General features: G+C 42.6%; 1 protein-coding gene across 8 annotated transcripts in view; it reads right to left on the bottom strand.

Annotated features, from left to right (window-relative positions):
• Positions 1–26,850, bottom strand: part of ZNF148 (zinc finger protein 148) — a 159,823-nt gene that overhangs the window by 69,600 nt on the left and 63,373 nt on the right. For 6 of the 8 annotated variants that reach the window (XM_059687594.1, XM_059687595.1, XM_059687591.1 and 3 more), the window contains 3 exons: positions 15,606–15,741; positions 9,682–9,855; positions 8,418–8,766 (listed from right to left, as the gene is read on the bottom strand). In XM_059687594.1, coding sequence (XP_059543577.1) covers positions 8,418–8,750 — 333 coding nt within the window. In that variant the 5' untranslated portion in view covers positions 8,751–8,766; positions 9,682–9,855; positions 15,606–15,741. The remainder of the gene's footprint in view (positions 1–8,417; positions 8,767–9,681; positions 9,856–15,605; positions 15,742–26,850) is intronic. The other 2 variants (XM_059687592.1, XM_059687598.1) reach the window with 2 other exon arrangements.

Genomic DNA, 26,850 nt, shown 5'->3' with positions numbered 1-26,850 from the left:
GCCTCCCACAACCACATCAAAATGTACAACTAAAATACAGAACAACCATCAATCCAAACCACCAGAAATCTAGCTGAATGGAAGTCTTACAACTAGGGAATTATAAAAGAAACATATCAAGAATGTTAGGAAAGGCAGAGACACAGAGTGGAAGCGCAGAACCAGCTGATCCCACACCCAAGTGCAGCAGTTTAAAATTAAGAAAGATATCTTGGATGTGGAGGTTTCCCTGAGGAGCAAAGGTTCCCTGCCTCACACCAGGCCCCCCAGCCCAGGTTTCCAATACCAGGAAGAGAAGCACCCACAACTTCTGGCTGAAAAAAAACAGCAGGAATTGTGGATGAGTGACACAGAGGCTGTGGGAATCCCAGGCACTTCCTCTTAAAAGGACTCATGCTCTCATGGGACTTATTGCACTCACTTCCTCTGAGTTCCAGTGCTTCGGCAGCAGCTTGGAGATACCTGGGACATTCAGGGAGAAACTAACTTGTTTGGACTCAGGGTGAGAGCTGGAGGAGCAGCTTTCTCGCAGACAGAAGTTTTGGCACAGGCCATTATTCTTTTGCTGAGCCACAGAGCCAATAGGTTGCACCATTATCTAAATCTCCATCGAACTGGCTCACGCTTTTTGCTCCACCTTAGAGATTCCCCTGAGCCCCTGCCCCTCCCTACCTGCGGGCTCATCCAAGCCATTTCCAGTGGTTTTTCCATACAAGTGGTCTCTTTTGCCTCATGCTTTGGACTTTCCTAAAATTGCCAGTAAGTAGCAACTGGCATCAGAGTGCTTCACACCTCTCAATAAGCGGCCCCAGGCCTGAAACTAGTGACAGCTACCCTGGTTCAGAACTTTGCCTTTTCTGGGCACCTCCAAGCTCAATCTAAGTAGCAGCCATCTGCAGATGGCTTTGTAGCTCATGTTGGGTGGCACAGGGCAGGGCACAGGCCGAGGCTGACTTTGCACCTCCAGGGAGGCCCCAGAGCCAGTGCATCCGGTGGTCAGCTTCAACCATGCCTGATTACAGTCCTACCACCTCTATAAGTCACACACTCAAAGAGCGGACTCAGTAAGCACCAAATCCCCACTGAAGCAAGTCCTGCTCCATAAGGTCAGCTCCTGCACAGCAGGTCTTCTGCTATAGTTACAGCTAATCTTCGCAACCAATTGGCCTGGGGGCGGGGGGGGGGGGTCAATCCCTCCCACTGACCCTAGCATCAATCAAGGCTGAATTACAATAGGACAGTGAACACAGTTCACACAAGGGCACACACCAAGAATGCCCAACTCAGATGACTGGAGAGGCTGAGCCACTGGGCCTTACAGGACACCTAATACACAAGGTGACTCTACCAATTCCAGGAGACATAGCAGATCTACATAATACACAGAAACAAACACGGGGAAGCAGCCAAAATGTGGAGACTCAAAAACATGTCACAAATGAAAGAACAAGGGAAATCTCCAGAAAAAGAACTAAATGAAATGGAAGCAAGAAAACTACTAGATACAGAATGCAAATAATGGTTACCAGTATAAGGATGTTCAAGGAACTCAATGAGAATTTCAAGAAACTTAGTGAGAACATCAACAACATAAAAAAAAAGGAGTAATCAGAAATGAAGCATACACTAACCAAATAAAGAATAATTTACAGGGGATCAACAACAGAGTAGAGGGTGTTGAGAACAAAATCAGGAATATGAATATAAGGAAGCAAAAACACACCCAATCAGAACAGCAAAAAGAAAAAAAGAATCAAAAATTATGAAGATAATGTAAAGAGCCTCTAGGACAACTTCAAGGGTACCAACATTTGCATCATGGCAGTGCCAGAAGAAGACAGGGAGCAAGAAATTGAAAACCTATTTGAAAAAATAATGAAGAAAACATCCCCTCCCAGGTGAAAGAAATAGACATACAAGTCCAGGAAGCATAGAGAGTCCCAAACAAGTTGAACCTAAAGAGGGCTACACCAAGACACATCATAATCAAAATGCCAAAGGTTAAATGCCGGGAGCTGGTCCATGCTTGCTGTTTCAAGGGACCTGGCATATATGGCATACTGTTCTTAATATGTTTGCTCACCTTCTTGGCACTATGTGTTTTAACCAAGGTCTCTGAGAAAGGTTGTTTTCCCCAGGTAGGGATTTTCCCCTGAAGTTAGGGAGGGAATAAAACCCCTCAACTAAGTGCCAGGCGGGTAATTAATCCCTTTAACTACGAACAATCATGCTTAAACTACATAATCTTTTCTCCCTGGAATGGAGATAAGAAACGCCCTAACCTTTGTAATAGAGATTGATAGGATTGAATCAACTGGTGTAAATACAGTTGTAACAAGACAGAAACACTCAGAACTTAGAACAGAATCAAGAAGACAGAACCTACAGGGAGCCTGGAGACAGAAGAACTTCGCTGGAGAGAACATGGCAATAGATCCTGGACTGAACCTGACTACAGAAATTGGCAAGAGAACCTGACTAGAACATGGCGACCAAACCTGGCTGGAGAAGTCCCTGTGTCATTCCTTCTTCGCCGACTCCATCCACACCTATGGGGACCCCTGGACCCGCTGGGGTTGGACCCCGGCAGTTAAAGACAAAGAGAGAATCTTAAAGCAGCAAGAGAAAAGCAGTTAGTTACCTACAAGGAAGCACCCATATGACTTTTGGCTGATTTCTCAATACAAACTTTGCAGGCCAGAGGGAATGGTGAAAAATATTCAAAGTGATGAATAGCAAGGACCTACAACCAAGATTACTCTACCCAACAAAGCTATTATTTAGAATTGAAGGTCAGATAAAGAGCGTCGCAGACAAGAGAAAACTAAAGGAGTTCATCACCACCAAAACAGTATTATATGAACTGTTAAATGGTCTTCTTTCAAAAGAAAAAAAAAAATTTTAAAGATCAAAACTATGAACAAAATGGCAATAAATACATATCTACCAATAATTGAATCTAAAAATAAACGGACAAGCAGAACAGAAACAGACTCACAGATACAGAGAACATCTTAACAGTTGCCAAATGGGGTGGGAGGGTAATGGGTAAAAAGGGTGAAGGGATTTAGAAATACAAATTAGTGGTTATAATATACTCATGGGGGTATAAAGTACAACATAATTAATATAGTTAATAATATCCTAATAACTATGTATGGTGTCAGATGGATGAGATTTAGCTAATGATCACTTAATAAATTTTATGTCTAATCACCAAACACCTGAAATAATATAGTATTGTATGTAAACTATAATTGAAAAAATAAAAAAATAACGATTAAGAAAAAGAAAAAAAATCTGAAAGAAGATCTAAAATCAAGCATCTAACCCACCACCTTAAAAACCAAGAGGAAAAAGAGCAAATCAAATCCTAAATAACACAAAAGAAATAGTAAAATTTAGAACAGAAATCAATGAAATTGAAAACTGGAAAGAGTGAAAATCAAAAGCTGGTTCTTTCTAAATATATATAAAATGACTAAGCTCTACTGGGGACAGAGGAAATGGGAAACTTCTTCAGTGGATATAGAGTTCAGTTTTACAAGATAAAATGGTCTAGAGATGTTTTACAACAATATGAATATAGTTAACACTACTTTATACTTAAAATCTGTATTTTAAAAAGGACAACAAGACCCTAACTAGCCAGGCTTAAAAAAAAAGGGGGGGGGGGGGGCACAGCAAGCCTCTACCCAGGCTAAGAAAAAAAAGAGAGAACACATAAGCAATTAATATAAAAAATGAAAGTGGAAAAATGAAACTAGATCACCAACTGACACCATACACAAAAACAAACTCAGAATGGCTAAAGGACTTAAATGTAAGACAGAAAACCATAAATATCCTACAAGACTCCATAGGCAGCAAAATAGCAGACATATGTCGTAGCAATATCTTTACAGACACAGATCCAAGGGCAAGAAAGATTAAGGAGAAAATAAACAAATGGGACTACATCAAAATAAAAAGCTTCTGCACAGCAAAAGAAACCATCAACAAAACAACAAGAAAGCCCACTGCACAGGAGAACATATTTGCCAATGCCATTTCAGAAAAGGGAAATTTATAGAGAACTCATATAACTTAACAAAAGGAAGATAAACAATCCAATCGAAAAATGGGTAAAGGACCTAAATAGACACTTTTCAAAAGAGGACATACAGTAGGCCGAGAGACATATGAAAACATGTTCAAAGTCACTAATCATCCGAGAGATGCAAATCAAAACAACAATGAGGTACCATCTCACACCTGTCAGAATGGCTATCATCAACAAATCACCAAACGGAAAGTGCTGGCGAGGATGCAGAGAAAAGGGAACCGTCCAGCACTGCTGGTGAGAATGCAGACTGATGCAGCCACTATGGTAAACAGTATGGAGTTTCCTCAAAAAGTGAAAAATGGAACTCCCATTTGACCCAGTGATCCCACTTCTAGGAATATATCCCAAGAAACCAGAAACACCAATCAGAAAGGATATATGAACCCCTATGTTCATAGCAGCACAATTTACAATAGCTAAGATTTGGAAACAACCTAAGTGCCCATCAGATGAATGGATTATAAAACTGTGGTATATCTACACAATGGAATAATACGCCGCTATAAAAAAAGAAGGAACTTTTAGCATTTGCAACAGTATGGATGGAACTGGAGAGCATTATGCTAAGTGAAATAAGCCAGTCGGAGAAAGATAAATATCACATGATCTCACTCATATGTGGATATAATGATCAACATAATTTGATGAACAAGAATAAATCCAGAGATAAATGGCAGGGGAAAGGGGTGCAGTTAGAGAGCAACCAAAGGACTTGTATGCATGCGTATTAGCATAACCAATGGACACAGACACTGGGGCGGTGGGGGCTTGCCCAGGGTAGGAATGGCTGGGGAAGTCGAGGGGGGGGGTCAAGCAGGGAAAAATGTAAAATTTTACGTAACATATGTAAAATTTTAGACAACAAAATAATAAAAGAAAAAGAAAGTGGGGACACCACAACAAGCCTTCATGGAGATTGAGAGAATAACAAGGGACTACAATGAACAATTCTATACTCACAAATTTGATAACCAAGATAAAATCAATCAATTCTTTGGAAGATACAATTAGCCAAAATTCACACAAGAAAAAACAGATAATCTGTGTAGGCCTATATTTGTAAAAGAAATTGAATCATAATTAAAACCTTCCAAAAAAGAAAAATATCAGGCCATATGGATTCAGTGGTAAATTCTACCAAACATTTAAGGAAGACATTATACCAATTCTCTACAATCTCTTCCAGAAGACGGCAGCAGAGGGAATACTCCTAACTCATTCTAAGAATTCAGGATTACTCTAATATCAAAATCAAACAAAGGTATTACAAAAAAAGAAAACTAGACCAATATAGCTTATGAACATATATGCAAAATCCTCAAAAAAAATATTAGCAAACTGAATCCAATCCTATCTAATAAAAGAGAAACATGGTAATTGGCATACGACCGCTACCCTTCCCATTGGCTAATCAGCGAGATATGCAAATTAACTGCCAGACAAGATGGCGGCCGGCAGCCAGGCAGCTTGAAACGAACATGAGGCATGCTTGCTTCAGTGATGGAGGACTCCAACGTTCCCCGCCTGCCTTGCCGGCCTCTGAGCCTGCAGTTTAAGAAACATTGTAACAAATATAGAAGCTAAACAAAACCCCAGAAACCTGCTTGCAGCGAGCCGGGATCTCAGAGCTGGAGTTGATACAGTGTTTCAATTATAGAACCCAAACAAACCAGATACCTGTTTTCAGCAGCAGAGGCCTCAGAGCTGGAGCCAGAGCTAAAGCTGGCCCAGAAGAAAAAAAAGAAAAGAAAAAAAGGACAGGTTGGGAGCTTCAGTCACTCGCCAGCCTGAAAACAGCCCTCATCCCCTCACCCAGTCTTGCCAGGCACCCCAGTGGGGACCCCCACCCTGAAGAGTGTGTGGCCAGCTGCAATCAGCCATCATCCCCTCATCCAGGCTGGCCAGGCACCCCAGTGGGGACCCCCACCCTTAAGGGTGTGTGACCAGCTGCAAACAGCCATCATCCCCTCATCCAGGCTGGCCAGGCACCCCAGTGGGGACCCCCACCCTGATCCAGGACACCCTTCAGGGCAAACCAGCCAGCCCCACCCATGCACCAGGCCTCTATCCTATATAGTAAAAGGGTAATATGCCTCCCAGCACCGGGATCAGCGGAGCCGCGAGGCCTCCCAGCACCAGGATCAGCGGAGCCGAGAGGCCTCCCGGCACCACGATCAGCGTGACAGGGGGCAGCGCCCAAACCCCCTGATCGCCCTGTGGCTCTGTGTGTGACGGGGGCGGGGCCACAACCTCCCTATCCACCCTGCTCTGTTCGTGACAGGGGAAGGCGCCCCAACCTCCTGATCAGCCCTGCTCTGTGCCTGATGCGGGGGAGCTCCCCAACACCCTGATAGCCCTGCGGCTCTGTGTGTGACAGGGTGCGGCGCCCCAACCCCCTGATTGGCCCTGCTCAGTGTGTGACAGGGTGTGGCGCCCCCCCCCACCCCCACGGGACCTGCTGTGTGTGTGATGGGGTAGAGCCATAACCTCCCCATCGGCCCTGCCCTGAGTGTGACAGTGGCGGCACCCCAACTCCCTGATCCGCCCTGCTCCTTGTGTGACATGGGGCGGTGCCCCAACTCCCCTATCGGCCCTACTCTGTGAGTGACAGGGGGAGCTCCTCAACCCCCTGATGGACCCTGCTCTGTGCGTGACAGGGGGGAGCTCCCCAACCCCCTGATGGACCCTGCTCTGTGCGTGACAGGGGGGAGCTCCCCAACCCCCTGATGGACCCTGCTCTGTGCGTGACAGGGGGGAGCTCCCCAACCCCCTGATGGGCCCTGCTCTGTGCGTGACAGGGGGGAGCTCCCTAACCCCCTGATCGACCCTGCTCTGTGCGTGACAGGGTAAGGAGCCCCAACCCCCGGATTGGCCCTGCTCTGTGTGTGACAGGCAGTGGCACCGCAACCTCCCCATCGACCCTGCCTTGAGTGTGACAGGGGGCGGTGCCCCAACCCCTCAATCGGCCCTACCCTGAGCGTGACTGAGGGTGGCATCGCAACCTCCCAATCCGCCCTGCTCTGTGCATGACAGGGGGCGGCACCCCAACTCCCCAATCGGCCCTGCTCTGAGCCTGACCAGGGGCTGCACCTAGGGATTGGGCCTGCCCTCTGCCACCCGGGAGGAGGCCTAAGCCAACAGATCGTTATCTCCCGAGGGGTCCCAGACTGTGAGAGGGTACAGGCCGGGCTGAGGGACCCCCTCCCCCCCCCCCCCCCAGTGCACAAATTTTTGTGCACCGGGCCTCTAGTAATGTATAAAAACAATTATACACCACAACCAAGTGGAATTTATTCCATGTATGTGAGGCCAGTTCAACATTCAAAAATCACATCAACCTACTAAAAAAAGAAAAGGCTATTTCAACAGGCTATGTAAAAATTGGTAAGCATATATACTAGAACACAACTCTAAGCAGTTATCCATTTATTCACACTATGTGCCAACTATTGGGATATAAGGGAAAATAAGACGAACTTCATGCTCTTGTAGAATTTACAGTCTATTAGAGTCAGAACACTGAACAAGCAATCACAAGCCCCTAAATCAGGGACTCAACCTAGACTGGCAGGGTGATGGTGATGAAGCACTAACTAGGCTAGAAAACAGGGAGGGGTATGGCTGAGGAGGATATTATAAGCAGGATATATGAAGGTCATGAATCAAAAGAAAAAGTACAATATATTAAATGTACTGAAAGGAATCCAGGTTTAATATCACAGAAAGAAAAGGATTACATATGGTTATGGTTTTGCTGGTTATCAGGTAAAATTAAAAATACAAGAAGGAAAAAACTTTATGGGTGCCTACAAAAGAATACCTTAGGTGATGAGCCATGATATCTACAGTAAATAGAGAAGACTAAAGATCTTAATATACTTTCAAAAGATGAAAAAATAAAGAAGGCAGGAACTGCTAAGTTATAGAATTTGAAGGAAAGCCCTTCAAGTGCATGCTCTTTTTCTAATTATGCTCAAGATTCAATCTTTCCACCCATTAAGGAAAAACTCAGAAGTTAAAACAAAATACTTTAAAAATTAAGCACTTAATATTTAACACACAGTAATCCTGATGAAGAAATAAATGTTATCCTGGAAAAGATAAGTTTCTAAAATGTATGTAATACAAAAAGTTAATTTTGCATTTTCCAATATAATTTACGTCAATATTTAGTGTATCTATTTAAGAACACCAATGTGAACTATTTAGCCATTAAACGTTTTCTGAAATTTCTTCAATGACTTGTAGTATTACCCAATACTAAATTATGTTTCTAATTATATGCTTAATATTTTATAAAGGAGTTACTTACAGGGACATTAAGTGCATACTGTAGTCCTTGAGGAAGTCTTTCATGTGTTTCCATCTGCTCTTCATCATTTTTCACTGTTTCCTCATGGACCATGAGTTCATCATGTGATATCATATCCTGTTGTCTCATTTCACTTTCTTGTAACACTTCATCTGAAGCAAGGATCTCCTGGTGGGGCAGACTCCGATCTTGAAGTACCGACTCCTGCAGGTCCCCAGACACAGTGGACTGGCCAGACACTCCACCCATTACCACCATCGCCCTGGAAGACTGCATTTCGTCTATGCCGCCACATTTAAGAAATAATCCTTCCAGTTTGTCGTCAATGTTCATGCTTAAGTATAACTGCCTAGAAAGACCAAGTTTGGTAACAAAGCATAGTAAATTAGTTTTATATGTCTACTTGATAATTCTTTAACTCAAATTATGAAAGTATACACTTTAATAGAAAAACTTCACTTGTGTATTTCAGTATTGCCTCCAATTTTTAAATTACCAAGACTAGTAGAGCAAAATACAAATTTTCATTTTTTTCTTAAAAACATTCTCTAATCTATTTTTATGAAAAATGAGCCTGACATTAAGGAAATATGTATTTGTAATAGTCAAAGGATTCATATCCTTTAGGATATTAAAATGCTTTATAAGAAGAAGAAATACATTCATTAAGAAATAAACTGACAAAACATTATCAGGCAAGTCATAAAATAAACTTAGAAACAGTCACTAAATATATAACATAATAGTGGATTACAATAATCAAAGAGACAAACATTAAAACAGAAGTACATACTTCATTTACCAAACTGGTAATAACTTTTAAAAAATTAAGTACAATGTTGAGGTGGCTGACGAAAAGACACATCTACTGACAATGGGATTAAAAATTAGTTCAACAATTTTCAAAGGCAATTTGGTCTATATATCAAAAGCCATAAAACTGCACATATTCTTTGAACCAGAGATTATACTTTTAGGAACCTATTCTGATGAAATCAGTAATGCATACAAAGATATACACGAAAAATCACTGTAGTGTATGTAACAGTGAAAAACTGAAAATGTACTATATATTCAACAAAAGAAAGCTAATTAAATATATTCATACATATGCTTTAAAACTAAACTATAGTGATGGCTGCACAACTCAATAAATTTACTAAAAATCACTGAATTGTACATTTAAAACAGGTGAATTTTAATTTTATTGCATGTAAATTATATCTCAATAGGTTTTTTAAAAAAATAAAATCAGAATGGCTACCCTTGGGAGGGGCTGCTGATAGGAGGCAGGAAGAGAAGGATGTCTGAGAGCTGGCAATGTATTTTCTTGAGTTGAATGATGGTTGCACAGGTGTGCTCACTTTGTAAAATTGCAAGATGTACATCTGTGATATGTGCACATTCTGTCAGTTGTTACAGTAGTTCAATAAAAAGTCTGTTGAAACAAAAAATCCATATAGTCATAAAAATATTCTTTAAAAATATTTTTAAATGTGGAGAAATATCCCAATATAAAGGGAATTGTGTGTTTGCGTGTGTGAATGTGCACAGGTTTATCTAAAATATTAATATTAACATCACCAAAGGATGGTAAAATTACCAGGTTTTCTCTCAATTATATTTATCTCTAATTTGAAAATTTTCCACAATAAAAATTTTTATAAATGTTTTTAAATTTCTTTAAATGTAATAAAAGTATTTTCATTACTAATATAGTCAAGTAGTTGTACATGATTAAATAGGTCATGATAAAAACTAGACACTATTACATTATCTTATTTTCTCTATTATTATAGAAAAGCCAAGCAATATTAAATCTGCCCTTCTAACTCTGGTTGCTATAAATTCATATTCCATTGTGCTATTCTAGGAACTAACAACAACAACCATGAAATTCAAAGAAACATTTCAAAGAAGGTCAAAGCATTGGTACAAAGCTTGTTTTTTTAAACTGACTTCTATCATCAGATTGTGTGAAATAAACAGACATATCCTACCCAAGGAGAAGGGACCATAATTAGTAAACACATTAACTATGTTTCAGTTTAGTCACCTCTTTCCCAAATCAATAATGCTTACTGCCTTGGATCATAGCTTTCAGAGGTAAAATAAATGATCAGTTAAGTTCAAATACACTACTGAAATTTAAATACTATTTCTTTTACTAAGGTTTTATATAGGGAGAAAACTTTACTTAAATAAACAGCTAAAAACATATAATAGCAAAGTAAACAAAATAAAAATATAATTCATACTTGCTAATCTTGTTTTCCCTGGTACCAGGTACTATCAGTCTGGATTACATAGGACAAAGAACCGAGAATCTCATTTCACTTTTTAAAATCTCTAAGTAGCAAACTTAAAATCTAAAGAAAATATATTTTAAATATACTACCAAATAACTGTTCTCTTCAAAAATTCTGTTATCACATCTCTTACAAAATAAACTATCCTATGACTATGTGAAACTTAAGTTTTTGAGTGTTAGAATTTGCTTATTTTGGACATTTCTTTGGAAATCCTTACCAAATAAATTATATTCTTCTAATCTATTTACTGTTTTCTTAAAGAATTAGGAAAGCCCCTAACTTAAAAAGGACTTATATATACAGTTGCTGCTACAGTTGCTAGTGCTACACAGTTTTGTTTTGTTTTTAAGGAGATTTTTGGCTCAGTGGTTGAGTGTCAACCTATGAACCAGGAGGTCATGGTTCGATTGCCAGTCAGGGCACATGTTCAGATTGCTTGGTCAATCCCCAGTAGGGGGTATGCAGGAGGCAGCCGAGCAATTCGCTCTCATCATTGATGTTTCTATCTCTCTCCCCTTCTCCCTTCCTCTCTGAAATCAATAAAAATATATTTTTTAAATTAATTAATTAATTAAAATTAAAAAGGAGCTTTTTAAAATATAGGAGCTGTATAAGAAGAGATTATTAAATTATCAATTTAGAGAAACTGACCTAGGACAGAACTTAGTTTTTAAATAAAAGTGGCCGAAGTTGAAGCTGACTTGTTAAGCCAACACAAGGTCCACATTTCCCTAAAGCAGAAGTACCCAACTCCAATGTTCCTGATCACATACCTTATCAATTTTTAAAAATTTAGCATATCCTAATACATCTGACCTTTGCACAATACAGGGTTAGTAGTACTGACCCCTTGCATATAACTTTTAATTCCCCAAAAACTTAACTAGTCCCTTGATATCCTTAAGGGATTGGTTCCAGGACCCCTGTTCAATACCAAAAGTCGAGGATGCGCAAGACCTTATAATAAAATGGTCTGGAACAACGCATACAGTCGACCCTCGGCATCCACAAATTCCCAACCGAGGGTCAAAAATAAGTTTTTTAGGGCTAAAACTTATTCAATGTATGGCTGGCTGAATCCACAGGTGTGAAACCTGGAAATACAGAGAGTCACTATATATTTATTGGGGGAAATCTGCATATAAGTGGACCCACACAGTTCAAACCCATGTTGTCCAAGAGTCAACTGTATGTGCATACTATTTTAAACTAAACTCCTATAACATTGTGTTAATATATAATGTCCACATCCACAAACACAAATATGTAATACATATATACATATATATATACACATATATACTAGTATATATATATATATTTCTTTTTTTAACTCACCTTATCCCTAACATCAGACTGAAACAATTAGAATTGAGGAAGTCGAAGTACTTTGGAGATACAGAATACTTTGAGGGAAAAGGCAGGTTTGCATAAAGTGCCAAAGTAAGGGACTTAGAACAGGAAGACAGCAAACCTCAACAGAAGTGGTAAATGGAAAGGGAAATAGAAATACTGTAAATGGAAGACAAACTTGACCTCTTTGAAAATTTTCTTGAAAACAGGCCATATACACAGAAAAAATAATCCTCTCTTCCTTTTTTACATACGGGTTCTTATTCCTATGACCATATTGGCTTAACCTATAAACTATTTTTAAGACAATTTCCCTGAAATACTAGAAAATACTAAGATAACACAGATTTCAATATCAATGAACAATGCTCTGATGAGGTTTTAAACTAAGCCTTGGAAAGATCTATCCAAAATGAAAACTACATGTAACCCTGACCCAGCAACCTCAGTGCTAAAAATACATACAATTCTGCGGGCTTATTCATGAAAATTAACCAAAGATGTATGTACAACCCTTTAATAGGAAAAGATTGGAGACAACCTAAGCATCCACTGCCAAGACTTATTCAACCATACAATGGTATGCACACGGCCATTAAAAGGAATAATGCAGCGGGGACAGGGGCAGGCTAGAAGGGGCCAATGGGGGGGAAGGGAGACATATGTAATACTTTCAACAATAGGTGGTTGCTATATGTGCTGAAAAAAAGTTCTCCAAGATATATTAAGTGAAAAAAATCCAAGAGAAGAAACAGAGACAAATAGCATGACCCATACTTGTATCACATACCTCAGCTAGTGTCTGGACAGAGTAAACTTAACAGGAAATAAAACAAGGCTCTCAAACAAAAATGTTAATTTCACCATCCCTATAGTAAAAGGGAAAAGTACAAAGCTACACCAAGAGAAATAACAAAGGACAAAGTTATTGTCCTTAACTTTCCCCCTCTAACTCCTAATGATCTCAAAGATCTCATGTGCTTCACAGCACATTCAAAAATCCAAACACAACAAAAGGTCCCATGCTCAAAATTTAACACAAGATACTTCCCTTTTAAAATCTCAGTGTTTTTAGGGAGGATCAGATAAATTTAAAGAAAATTCATGTAATCAATACACATTTCGAAGTGAACAGTTAAATGTATTTTCCTGATAAACCTTCAAAAAAAAGCCAACTGTTTTTTGACCCAAATGTCTGTGCAATTAATTGAAATTCAGGATTTAGGGATATTATATAGGTGAGAGGAAGAAATAATGCTTCTTTTCAATCATGTCACCTACATAAAAGAGTGCACTAAAAGATACAAAGAAATAATTTGCATTCCCAGGAGCCGCTGGCCAACTGGGAAAAAAGGACTAGAGGGAGTAGTAAGTCACCCTGAGCTCCTTGAGATGACCCACTATCTTGTAAGTGAAAGGACCTTGGGCAGCTGACAATGGTGTACAACAGCAGAACTGTTAACAACCAAAACAGGATAAAAAATTAAATCCAAAGGCTAATTCAACTAAAGGCGGGTTGGTACTCCTGGAGTTTCAAGTTAATCATACCAGGGATTACTAACAAGAACAGGAGAGGAGAGAGAAAGGATGGGGCCCACCTTGGGCCAATTTCTGCTAAATGTACCTTCTAACTCAGCATTATTTCCCCTTTCCAAGTTTTATTCTTCCTCATCTCCAGCCCCTCTGCCAGAGAAGCCAAAAGGTACAGCAACAGAGATATTTAGGGGGCCACAATACAGCTTCCTGCTCAATTCAATCCCCACTCTCCCTCACACACCCTTTTCCAATAAAAAATGTTTGTTGCAGCTATGTAAAAGTAATCCAAATTGTGGTGGGTTAGGAAACCCCTAGTCATTGTTGTGAATTACCAACCATCTCTCTCCTGTCTTCCAGAAGAGACAGCTTACTCTTCTTGTTGTCACTGTCTAGTTTAATGCTTCTAATCAACTATGTATGTGCAATTAGAAACTAAGCTTTATAGAAACAGAGTAAATAAACTTTGAGTAGGGGCTTTTCATAAGGAATTAAACACATGGGCTTTTAATACAAGCATTTGCAAACAATTACTTCCTAACTGAGGGGACTGTTAGGCTTGTTTTCAGAGGACAAAGTAAACAGAAGCATACCAGATGGACAAGTTGGGCATTAATACTCATTTTTAATCAAGTACAAAAGGCAATTAAAGTGCTTACTGAGTTCTTTTTTTTTAACGGTTCTATGCAATTAATAAGAAAAATATCTTTCCACATTTATTAATAGGCTTGAGTCTATTCTATAAAATTCAGAGATTATCATCATCTGGAAAGCACTGTGCTGAGTACATTTATGTATCTTAGTTCACATAATATTTACAACACTCCAGACAGTAAGAGTACATCCCCATGTAACAAATAAAGAAAGAAAAGCAAAAACTAAGCATATCCCGCACTTCAAATATTCATCACCAAAGTCTTCTAAAACAATGTAACAAGAAAACAGTGGTATTTAGAAATATTAAAGTATCAAATTTATGGCAACTCAAAATGTTTAAAGGCACAATTACAATTTATCTTAAAAAGGAGCTGGGGGGTAGGGCGGTGAAGAAAGGTCCAAGTAAAAGAGAACCCTATATTCTGCTGGATCTAGTTGTGTCATCCATCACATTTTATGTTAACAATTCAAACATTAATATTAAAAATACTTCCTCTATTAGAAAACTATGAATTTTCTACAGTTTTCTATAATAAAAGGAATATCAAAAATACTTAAAACAAATTTCTTGCTCAAGCAAGTGTGGCTCAGTTGGTTAGAGTGTCATCCCATGCACAGGAAGGTCAAGGGTTCGATTCTGGGTCAGAGCACATACCTAGGTTGTGCTCAATCCCCAGTCAGGGTGTGTACAGGCACGTACAAGCATATAGAAGAAGCAACCAATCGATGTATCTCGTACATTGATGTTGGTTGGAGTGTCATCCTGTGCACCAAGGTGGCAGGACTGATTCCTGTTCAGGTCACATACCCAAGTTTCAGGTTTGATCCCAAGTCAGAGCACATGCAAGAGGCAACAGATCGGGGGTGTGGGTGTGTGTGTGTGTGTGTGTGTGTGTGTGTGTGTGTGTGTGTGTGTGTGTCTTCCTCTCTCTAAAATCAATTTTTTTTAAAAGAAAATAGTTTCCCTGGAGAATTTAATGTAAGTATATATGTGTTGATGACAGGTAGATGAAAAATACAATGCCCTATATAGCAAAAGGGTTAAAGAAGAAAACACTTTCCCACCTAAATTTCTCAAAGTTGCATAATAAACATTTTTCTGTGCTGAACAAAACTTAAAATCTAAAATAACAACAACATAATACAACGATTTTCTCTTAACACTGTTTTTTTCAGGGGGGGAAAATAAATCCCAAATTTCTACCAGATATGAATACCAAAACATAAAAAAACCATTGCACAAACTCAACATAAAATCCTAGCATCCAAAAACTGGTTTCATATTTGAAAATTTTACTTATTCATGATAATGAAAAACAAGTACTGAAGTTACCTGATACTAAGGTAAAAATGAAGACTTCAAGGAAGGGAATTCTGTACAGTCGAAAAAGAAATCATGGTTGAATTTCTACCTTTCATAAGCTTCAGTGGCCCTCAATACCACCTTAACCACTTATGCCATCCGATTCCTAAAAAATAAACACAATGAACAAAACACATTACTTATGGAGGAAAAAAATACTGTACAAATACAAAATGGAGAAACTGGTACCAATAATGAAGTAATCATTCTTTGTAAATAATAAGCTATGCCTGAATGACCAGTGCAATGACTTCTTTTAAGTCTGAAACTGGGAAAATATAATAGTTGTAAGTAGTAACTTGTGATATAACCCTGACCTTACAAAAAATAATTTGCATAGATCTGGAGTTTACAGATTCAGAGATACGAAACATTGAAGGAAATTCAGAGGATTACAGAACTAAATGGTTAAAAAAGAGAAAACAAAGATTAAGAAACCACTTAACACTATTCATATCTGCTTTGTAATGTCTATGAAGTGAAGAAGCACACATAATACCAAACCTTACAAATAATAAAACTAGTTACGTACAGAATGCAATTGTAATCACAATAGAAAAGATCTAGCTTCAGAAACATAATCAGCAAGGTTGTCTTTGATAGGAAAAACTGACAAAAAGATGAGAGTAATCATAGGGAGACTGTGTACCATATCAAAAAAAATATAAACCCAAGGCATAAGCTATAAACAAGAAGAAAACTGACAGTGAGTATTTTTACAAAGAGACTTGAGATAGCAATAAGTTTTGATAAATGTGCTTAGTAAAAGACTAAAGAGTTTATGGAACTTACTACCACAGAGATATTTAAAAATACTGGATTCCTATTTTATCAAGAATAATTCATACATACTCCTTCACAGGAAGCTTGGAGACCAAACAATATATGAAAACTCTGATTTTGTACCAATTTTTACAATGGTGCAAAGGCAAGAACAGTCTTTCTCACCTAGAACCGGTAATAATTCCATCTGTGAACTTCAGAAAGTATAATACTAACTCACTTTTCAAAAACATTTCAACATTGTGTCCTATTTTAAAACTTTAAATTGAGATAGAGCTATTCACCCTCAGTACCCTTCTATTTCAGAATTTTCCAGAATATTTTTGCATGTCTATTTTTCCAGATAAACCTTTATCCCAAAGTAAAATTTCTTTTCTTTCAGTAGGATTGTATCATATTTAAATGGCAGTGAAATGACAACAGTAACAATAACCTGGGCAGGAGAAAGAGGGAGTCACAATCCAGAACTGCTCCAATAAATTATCTAAAACGCCCAGTTTTGCCCAGCTGGTGTGGCTCAGCAGTTGAGCGTTAATCAAGGAACCAGGAGTTTGCTGGTTCGATTCCCAGTCAGGGCACATGCCCAATTTGCAGGCTTGATCCCCAGTGGGGGTCTTGCAGGAGGCAGCCAATCAATGATATTCCTTTCTCATTGATGTTTCTCTCTCTCCATCCATCACCCTTCCTCGCCCTCTCTAAAAATCAATAAAAACTTATTAAAAATAAATGCCCAGTTTTAACAATATAAGATGTATTTTTTTAAAATGAAATGTGACCCATATTAAAACAGCAGTCATTACAAGCTGTTTCTGAGTATCCCCATATATTGGTTTAAGCAGAGACTTCAAAATATTATAGGTATGTTAAAAGTAAAATATTTTCATAATTTTAATTATGAAAACAACCAATCAATAAAGAGATTATCAATAAGGGTACAGAAATTATGTAAAAGAACCACATGGAAACTAAATTTGAAGAATAAAAAATATTTACTAGAAGGTTCAGAAGTGGATTCAAGATGGCAGAAAAAAAATCAATGACCTTGAAAATAGACACATCAGTAGAAGTTATCCAATCTAAAGAACAGAGAAAAAAAGTTGAAGAAAATTGAATAGAGTCTCAGAGACCAATATACTAACACTGCTAGAGTTCCCAGAAGGAAAGGAGAGAAAGGGCAGAAAAAATATTTTTCAAATAACGTACCAGACTAAAACATTCCAAATTTAATTTTTTAAAAGAAATCAAATCTACAGGTCTTAAAAGTTCAGTGAATTTAAAGTAGAATAAATACAAAGAGACCACACTGAGACATATCAGGAAACTATTTAAAGCAAACTCAGAAAAATCTAGCAGGCATAAAGAGAAAAATTTCTCAGCATGTGCAGGGAACCATCAACACGATTAAGAGCTGACTTGCAATCAAAACCAATAAGGGACATGAGACAGTGGCATCACATATTCAAAGTGCTGGGGGGAAGAGCTGTCAACCAAGAAGGCAACAAAATTATCCTTCAAAAATGAAGGCATAATGTGGTCTCAGATAAACTAAGGCTGAGAGAATTTTTTGCTAGCAGACCTGCCTAATAAATCCTAAAGGAAGTACATGAACTGAAATGACACCAGACTCAAAATACAGAGGAAGGAAAGAACACCAGAAATGGTTAAAATGGTAAATGTGTGTGTTAAAAGACCATAAATATAGTCACATGCCACATACAACATTTAGGTCAATGACAGACAGACGACATATATCACAGTGGTCCCTTAAGATTATAATGGAGCTGAAATATTGCATATAGTGAGGTGGTAGCCGTTGTAATGTTAACACAATGCATTACCAGTATCTATAGTATTCAATACAGTAACATACTGAATGGGTCTGTAGCCTAGAAGCAGTAGGCTCTACCATCTACATTTGTTTAAGTGCTCACTGTATGATGTTAGTACAACAATGAAATCACATAACAACACATTTCTATGCATGTAGCCCGTTCAAGTGATGCATGACTATATTTTTCTCATTTCTTCTCTTAATATCTTTCAAAGATATAAGACTGTAGAAAGCAATGATTATAACACTGTATTGCTGGGTTCTTACAGCATATATAGATGCAATATATATAACAACTAGAGGCCTGGTGCACAAATTCATGCACTGGGGGGGGGGAGAGGGGAGAGGTCCCCTCAGCCCAGCCTGTGCCCTCTCGCAGTCAGGGAGCCCTCGGGGGATGTCCAACTGCTACGGAGGCAGAAGAGGCACCTACCACCACTGCTGCGTTTGCCAGCCATGAGCCCAGCTTCTGGCTGAGGAGTGCCCCTCTGTGGGAGCGCACTGACCACCAGGGACAGCTCCTGCGTTGAGCGTCTGCCCCCTGGTGGTCAGTGCACATCATAGCGACTGGTCCTTCTGCCATCAGGCCGAAACCAGCTCTCCGACATACTCCGAGGGGTCCCAGACTGCGAGAGGGCGCAGGCCAGGCCGAGGGACCCTACCAGTGCATGATCGGGGCCGGGGAAGGACGTGGGAGGCTGGCCAGCCAGGAAGGGACTGCGGGAGGGCTCCAGGGTGTGTCCATCCCTTCTCGCTTCAGTCCCAATCAGCCGGATCCCAGCAGCAAACTAACCTACCAGTCGAAGCGTCTGCCCCCTGGTGGTCAGTGCATGTCACAGCGACTGGTCAACCAGTTGAATGTCTGCCCGCTGGTGGTCAGTGCACGTCATAGCAAGCAGCTAAGCGGCCTTAGCAAATCATTAGCATATTACGCTTTGATTGGTTGAATGGCCGACCGGACTGGACACTTAGCATATTAGACTTTTATTATATAGAAACTAGAGGCCCGGTGCACAAAAATTTATGCACTTGGGGGGGGGGGGTCCCTCAGCCCGGCCTGTGCCCTCTCGCAGTCTGGGAACCCTCGGGGGATGTCCACCTGCTGGCTTAGGCCCGCTCCCCAGAGGACCGGGCCTAAGCTGGCAGTCAGACAGCCCTCTGGCAGCCCGGGAGCCCTCGGGGGATGTCCACTTGCCAGCAGGGAACAGGCCTAAGCTGCAGTTGGACATCCTTAGCGCTGCTGAGGAGGCAGGAGAGGCTCCCGCCACCACTGCTGTGCTGGCAGCTGGCAGCCTTGTTTGTGGCTGAGAAGAGCTCCCCCTGTGGAAGCGCACTGACCACCAGGGGCAGCTCCTGCATTGAGCGTCTGCCCCTGGTGGGCAGTGTGTGTCATAGTGACCAGTCATTCCCAGTCGTTCTGTTGTTAGGGTCAATTTGCATATTACCCTTTTATTATATAGGATAGTGGCCCAATGCACAAATTGCATGCACGGGGGAAGGGGGGGAAGGACTGGGAGTGTCCCTTAGCCCGGCCTGCACCCTCTCCAATCTGGGACCCCTCAGGAAATGTCCGACTGCCGGTAGTTGGACATCCCTCTCGCAATCCGGGATCACTGGCTCCTAACCACTCACCTGCCTGCCTGCCTGATCACCCCTAACCACTCTGCCTGCTGGTGTTCTCACCCCCAACTGCCCTCCCCTCCTGGCCTAATCCCCCCTATCCACCTCTGACTCAGCCCTCACCATGGCTTTGTCCAGAAGGATGACCAGAAGGTCTCCCGGTCTAATTAGCATATTACACTTTTATTAATATAGATTAGGGGTCCTCAAACTTTTAAACAGGGGGCCAGTTCACTGTCCCTCAGACTGTTGGAGGGCCGGACTATAGTTTAAAAAGCTATGAACAAATTGCTATGCACACTGCACATACCTTATTTTGAAGTAATAAAACTAAATGGGAACAAATACAATATTTGTATTTGCATGTGGCCTGCAGGCCGTAGTTTGAGGACCCCTGGTATAAACAGTGGCACGGTAGTGGAGGGAGAAAATGGAGCTATACTGGAGCAAAGTTTCTGGGGGGTTTTAAAATACATTTTTATTGATTTCAGAGAGGGGAAATCAATGAGAGGGAATCATTGATCAGCTGCCTCCTGCACTCCCCTACTGGGGATCGAGCCTGCAACCCAGACATTGCCCTGACTGGGAATCGAACCATGACCTCCTGGTTCATAGGTCAACCACTAAGCAACACCAGCCAGGCAAAAGTTTCAATATTTTACAGATACTGAGTTATTGTTAATATTAAACAGTTTGATAAAATGTATGTTATAAACCCTACAGTGACCACAAAGAAAATATCTTCAATTATGTTTAGGGGGTCAAGTGGGGGGAAAGGAGACATATGTAAAACTTTAGACAATTACAAATAAATAAGTAAGAAAATAATAAATAAATTAGAAAAATTAATATGGCTCATTAAAAAATATCTAACACAAAAGGAGGCCATAAAGGAAGCACAGAGGAACAAAAACCATAAGACACAAAAAACAAATGGCAAAATGGCAGATGTAAATCCAACCATGTCTATAATTAAATGTGAAACAGACCAATGGAAAGACAGTCTGTCAGAATGGACAAAAAAGAATTCAATTATATGCTGTCAACAAGACACATACTTTACACAAGATTAAAATTAAAAGATGGGAGAAAAAGGATCTAGCCTATCTAATAAAAGAGAAACATGGTAATTAGCCGTAGCTCTGCTGCCCTTCCCATTGGCTAATAAGGGCTGCCGGGGTCCAACCCCAGCGGGTCCAGGGGTCCCCAAAGGTGTGGACGGAGTCGGCGAAGAAGGAATGACACGGAGACAGCGTTCAGTTGATCAGCAGCCTAGCCAGGATCTCCAGCCAAGTTCTGGTCTCGATCTCCAGAGAGGTTCTGCTTAGGATCTCCAACCAGGTTCTGTCCAGGTTCTCCAGGCAGGTCCAGTCACCAGGTTCTAGTCAGGCTCTCCTGCCAATCTCCGCAGTCAGGTTCAGTCCAGGATCCCCTGCCATGCTCTCTCGCCAGGTTCCGCCTCCAGGCTCCGAGGCCAGTCCCTGTCCAGGATCCTCCGGCATGCTCTCGCCAGCGAAGTTCTTCTGTCCCTAGAGAACGTTCTGTGTAGGTTCTGTGCCTAGGCTCTGTCTCTCTTGGTCCTGTCTTCCAAGCCCTGTGTTCTCAGTTCTGTCTTGTTACATCTGTATTTATACCAGTTCATTTTAATCCTGTCAATCTCTATTCCAAAGGTTAGGGCGTTTCTTATCTCCATTCCAGGGAGTAAAGATTATGTAGCTTAAGCATGATTGTTCGTAGTTAAAGTGATTAATTACCCACCTGGCACTTAGTTGAGGGGTTTTATTCCCTCCCTAACTTCAGGGGAAAATCCCTACTTGGGGATTCAACCTTTCTCGGAGAGGTGACCTTGGTTAAAACACAGCGCCAAGAAGGTGAGCAAACATATTAAGAACAGTATGCCATATATGCCAGGTCCCTTGAAACAGCAAGGATGGACGGGCTCCCGGCAAAGGGCGGTATGCAAATTAACTGCCAGCCAAAATGGCGGCCGGCAGCCAGGCAGCTTGAAGCGAACATGAGGCTTGCTTGCCCCAGTGATGGAGGACTCCAACCTTTCCCGCCTGCCGCTGCCGGCCTCTAAGCTTGCAGTTTGAAACATTGTTACAAATATAGAAGCTAAACAAAACCCCAGAAACCTGCTTTCAGCCAGCCAGGATCTCAGAGCTGGAGTTAAAATGGTGTTTCGATTATAGAACACAAACAAACCAGATACCTGCTTTCAGCAGCGGAGGCCTAAGAGCTGGAGCCAAGCCTCAGAGCTAAAGCTGGCCCAGAATAAAGAAAAAAAGGAGCGGTTGGGAGCTTCACTCACCCGCCAGCCTGAAAACAGGCCTCAGCCCCTCATCCAGACTGGCCAGGCACCCCAGTGGAGATCCCCACCCTGATCCAGGACACCCTTCAAAGCAAACCAGCCGGCCCCCACCCATGTACCAGGCCTCTAACCTATATAATAAAAGGGAAATATGCCTCCCAGCACCGGGATCAGCGGAGCCACAAGGCCTCCCGGCACCACGATCAGCGTGACAGGGGGCAGTGCCCAAACCCCCTGATCGCCCTGCGGCTCTGTGTGTGACAGCAGGCGGGGCCATAACCTCCCTATCCGCCCTGCTCTGTTCATGACAGGGGAAGGCGCCCCAACCCCCTGATCGCCCTGCGGCTCTGTGTATGACAGGGTGTGGCGCCCCAACCCCCTGATCGGCCCTGCTCTGTGCATGACAGGGTGCGGGGTCTGTGTGTGACAGGGTAGAGCCATAACCTCCCCATCGGCCCTGCCCTGAGTGTGACAGGGTGCGGCTCCCCAACCCCCTGATCCACCCTGCTCTGTGCGTGACAGGGGTTGGCGCCGCAACCTCCCCATCGACCCTGCCTTGAGTATGACAGGGGGCAGTGCCCCAACCCCCCAATCGGCCCTACCCTGAGTGTGACTGAGGGTGGCATCGCAACCTCCCAATCCGCCCTGCTCTGTGCATGACAGGGGGTGGCGCCCCAACTCCCCAATCGGCCCTGCTCTGAGCCTGACCAGGGGCTGCACCTAGGGATTGGGCCTGCCCTCTGCCACCCGGGAGCAGGCCTAAGCCAGCAGGTCGTTATCTCCCGAGGGGTCCCAGACTGTGAGAGGGCACAGGCCAGGCTGAGGGACCCCCCCTCCCACGAGTGCACAAATTTTTGTGCACCGGGCCTCTAGTATATATATAAAAAGCCAGTGACCAGAACGCCGTAACAACCAGAACAACCAGTCACTATGACAACCACTGTGGCCAGCAAACCAGCCCAATCGGGCGTGGGGCTGGCTGGCCAACCTCCCACAGCCTCTTCCCCTGGCCGGCCCTGCCCTGATCAGCCTCTCCCACCCCATCGAGGGCGGGACAACTGGCCAATTCCCCTGAGGCCCTTCCCCCCCCCCCATCGGTCTGCCTCTCCCCAATTGGCCCACAATCCCTTCTCCAGGCTGGCCCTGCCCCTGATCGCCCCAACCCCCCAACAGGGGGAGGGGCCTGCCAGCCAACATCCTTCAGCCCCTCCCCCTGGCCAGTCATGCCCCCGATGGGCCCCCAATACCCCGATTGGCCCACAGCCCCTTCCCCTGGCCAACCCCGCCCCTGATCGCTCCCCTACCCCAATAAGGGGTGGGGCCAGCAGCCAACCTCCTGCAGCCCCTCCCCCAAGCTGGCCCTGCCCCCAATGGGCCCCCACCACCTCGATCAGCCCACAGACCCTCCCCCAAGGCAGCTCCACCCCTGATCGGCCACTCCACTCTGATCAAGGGCAGGGCTGGCCAGCCAACCTCCCATGAACCCTCCCCTGGCCGCTGACCCAGATCGGCCCCCCCACCCCATTTGGGAATGTGGCAGGCCGACCCACTGCCCACAGCCCCTCCCCATGGCCAGCCCCACCCCTGATCGCCCCCCCACCCCAATTGGGGGTGGAGTCTGCCGGCCAATTGCCCTCAGCCCCTCCCCAAGCCAGCCCGGCCCTGATTGGGCCCTGCTTTCTCCTCCTCCCAACAGGCTAAGCTCCAATTGGGGCCGGGCTGGTTGGAATCCACCCATGAACAAATTCCTGCACTGTGCCTCTAGTATACAATGAAAAGAGTAACCATAAGAGGGCTAGGATAGTTATATTAACATCAGACAATTTGGACTGTAAGACAAATATTATTGGAGACAAAGATATTTCATAATAGTGAAGATTCAATAAATCAGGAAGATATTGTAATAATTACAAATGTAAATGTACCTAAAAACAGAGCAGAGCCCCAAAATAATGAAGCAATAACTAATGAGCGTCAACCCATGAACCAGGAGGTTAGTGTTCAATTCCCGGTCAGGGTACATGCCTGGTTTGCAGGTTCGATCCCCAATAGGAGATGTGCAGGAGGCAACTGATGGGCGATTCTCTAACATCATTTATGTTTCTATCTATCTTTCCCTCTCCCTTCCTCTCTCTGAAATAAGAAAAAAAAATTTAAATTTTATAATTCTATGGGATGCAGTTAAAGCAGTACTCAGAAGAAAATTTACAAATTTAAGAATATATTTGAAACAAAGTCTCAAATCAATAACATGAGCCTCCAACCTTAACAAAACAGTAAAAGAGCAAACTAAACCCTAAAACATGCAGATGTAATGGAATAATAAAGGTCAAAGAAGAAAGTAATCTATATATATAAAAGGTTAATATGCTAAGTGTCCCTCTGCCCGTCCAACCAGTCACTATGACGCACACTGACCACCAGGGCAGAGGCTCAACAAAGGAGCTGCCAAGCTGCAGTGACTTGGCAGCAGCAGTTCTCAGGTGACGCACCTCAAAACCAGAGAGGAGGGAGCCCAATTCCTCGCAGGGCCACGCAATTCCACCTTCGGCAGTGGATTATGTTGTTGCTGCAGCACTGTTGGCCCCAAATCTGGTTTACTGCATACTTGCATTTGTATTCCACACCCTGTACAACAGCAACTTTGTGGAGTGCCCTCTCATACTCTGGGACCCCTGCAGGGATGTCGGAGAGCCAGTTTCAGCCCAATCCCCGCAGTCCAGGCCGAGAGACCCCACATGCTGGAGGGACCCCGCTCACTCCGCAGACACCGGGGAAGGACCACAGGAGGTTGGCTCCAGGACGTGTCCGGCCCACCTCGCCTAGTCCCGCCCCGCCAGCCACCTTCTAATTAATCTCCTTGCAACCTGCACGAATCCATGCACCAGGTCACTAGTAAAATATAAAACAGTAAATTAGAGAAAAACTTGGTTCTTTAAAAATAAAAGTCGAAGGTCCTGAAGAGGAAGAAGATGGCAGTGATATAGGCAGACGTGTCCCAGGTCGTGTCCCGGAGCAAATGGAGTGAGCAGCTGAAACTAATAACACCCACCCCGAATTGGTGAAATTACTCAGCTGGTGAGACAGTTTGCAACCAGGAAGGGCAGAACTCCCCTGGAAAGGTAAAAAAAAAAAAAACAGGGATTTGGGCAGGAAAGTTTGCCAGACCTCTGAGCCCAGAGGGTCGGAGGGAGACCAAGTGGCAGACAGCCGCGTCCCTTGGGACAGGCATGGCCCCTGACTGGGGAAAGGAGATCCTCAGGATTCCCGGCGCCAGGGGATTTGAGATCTGGGTTCTGCGATCACAGAGGACTGAGCCTAAAGGAGGCAGCCTGAAAAGCTGACCAGGCCATGCATGCCGGTAAGAGAAGAGCTTACAGAGACTCAACCTTCCCCGTTTCCGCAGCCGGCGTTTGTTTGTTTTCACTGAATCCTGTTCATAAAACATTTCGGATACAGACACTCACGTGTGCTGAAGAGAGGGAGAAGGTGCGGACTAGTGGAATCTGGGGAGAGACTGAGGAGAGAGGGGGGGCCGGGAGAAGTAGCAGTGAATTGAGTGCTGAGACACCCCTGGGCCTAGGATCCGGGCAGCCATTCTCTCTGGAGGGTGGGACTCCTCAACCTAGCCCCCAGGCAAGGCGCACAGCCACACCCAGATTCCACCCTGAACGAGATCAAGGATTAAAATAATCTGATCAGTCCCTGGGAGTTAACAGGGTCTGGCCTATAGGGGGATTTTCAATCCCAGAAACAACACAGGGCGGGTAACTATTAAGGAAGTCCAACAGTGGACTTCCCAAAACCAGTTTTAAGTGCAATAGAGACGATAAACCGAAGCTACTGGACAGAGAGGCCCTATAGCCTCAGAGGCCAACCCAAAAACACTGCCACCCAGAGGCTGAGCCACAAATTCTTAGCTAAATACAAATTAAGGCAGTCTCGGACACAAATACGGCCAGCTTTAAAATCAGAACTGTGGTTTACAACACGGAGGAACAGTGTATCGCAGGGAAATTCAACACTCTCCTGAATACCTGACAGGACTAAGGTAAGGCAGACTGACGAGTAGAAAAACCGAAGGACCTTCACTACTGCAAATTTTTTTTTTCTTTTTGCTTTTTTCACCTTTTAACTAAGAAACCAATTTTTTTTTCTTTTTCCATCACCTGATTTTACCCTTGTAATTACTACATTTTTATTTTTAACCAGTATTATTACTGCTACCACTTTACCATTTTTTAAAGTGCCATTTTATTTTCTCTTTATTTTATTTTGGGATTAGTGTTTTCCATTCTATTTTCATCGTTCCTTTAGCATCAATTTTCCCTACCTCAATTTTACCTCTATGCTAAAACCCTCTCCCTCACTTTTCGCCTTTTGTTGTCCTGTTTCTCTTACCCTATTTCTGCTTTAGATTTTCCCTATTCCTTCTGTTTACCTCGTGTCAAAATTTCCCCCTACTTATATATCCTATTTCCAATCCACTGCTCTAAATCCTTATACACATACACATATCCCTTATCTTTCTTCACTATCCAAAATTTTTGTTTCTTCTTTTATCTTTCTATTGTTTTGTTGCTGTTTGCTTGATTGTTGAATATATTGGGGTTTTTTTGTTGTTGTTGTTTGGTTGTTTTTTTGTGTGTGTGTGTGTGTGTGTGTGTGTG

The sequence above is a fragment of the Myotis daubentonii genome, chromosome 3, assembly GCF_963259705.1.
Source record: "Myotis daubentonii chromosome 3, mMyoDau2.1, whole genome shotgun sequence".
Classification (NCBI taxonomy): Eukaryota; Metazoa; Chordata; class Mammalia; order Chiroptera; family Vespertilionidae; genus Myotis; species Myotis daubentonii.
The sequence above is the reverse complement of the archived record's forward strand: the minus strand, read 5'-3'. Positions and strand labels throughout refer to the sequence as shown.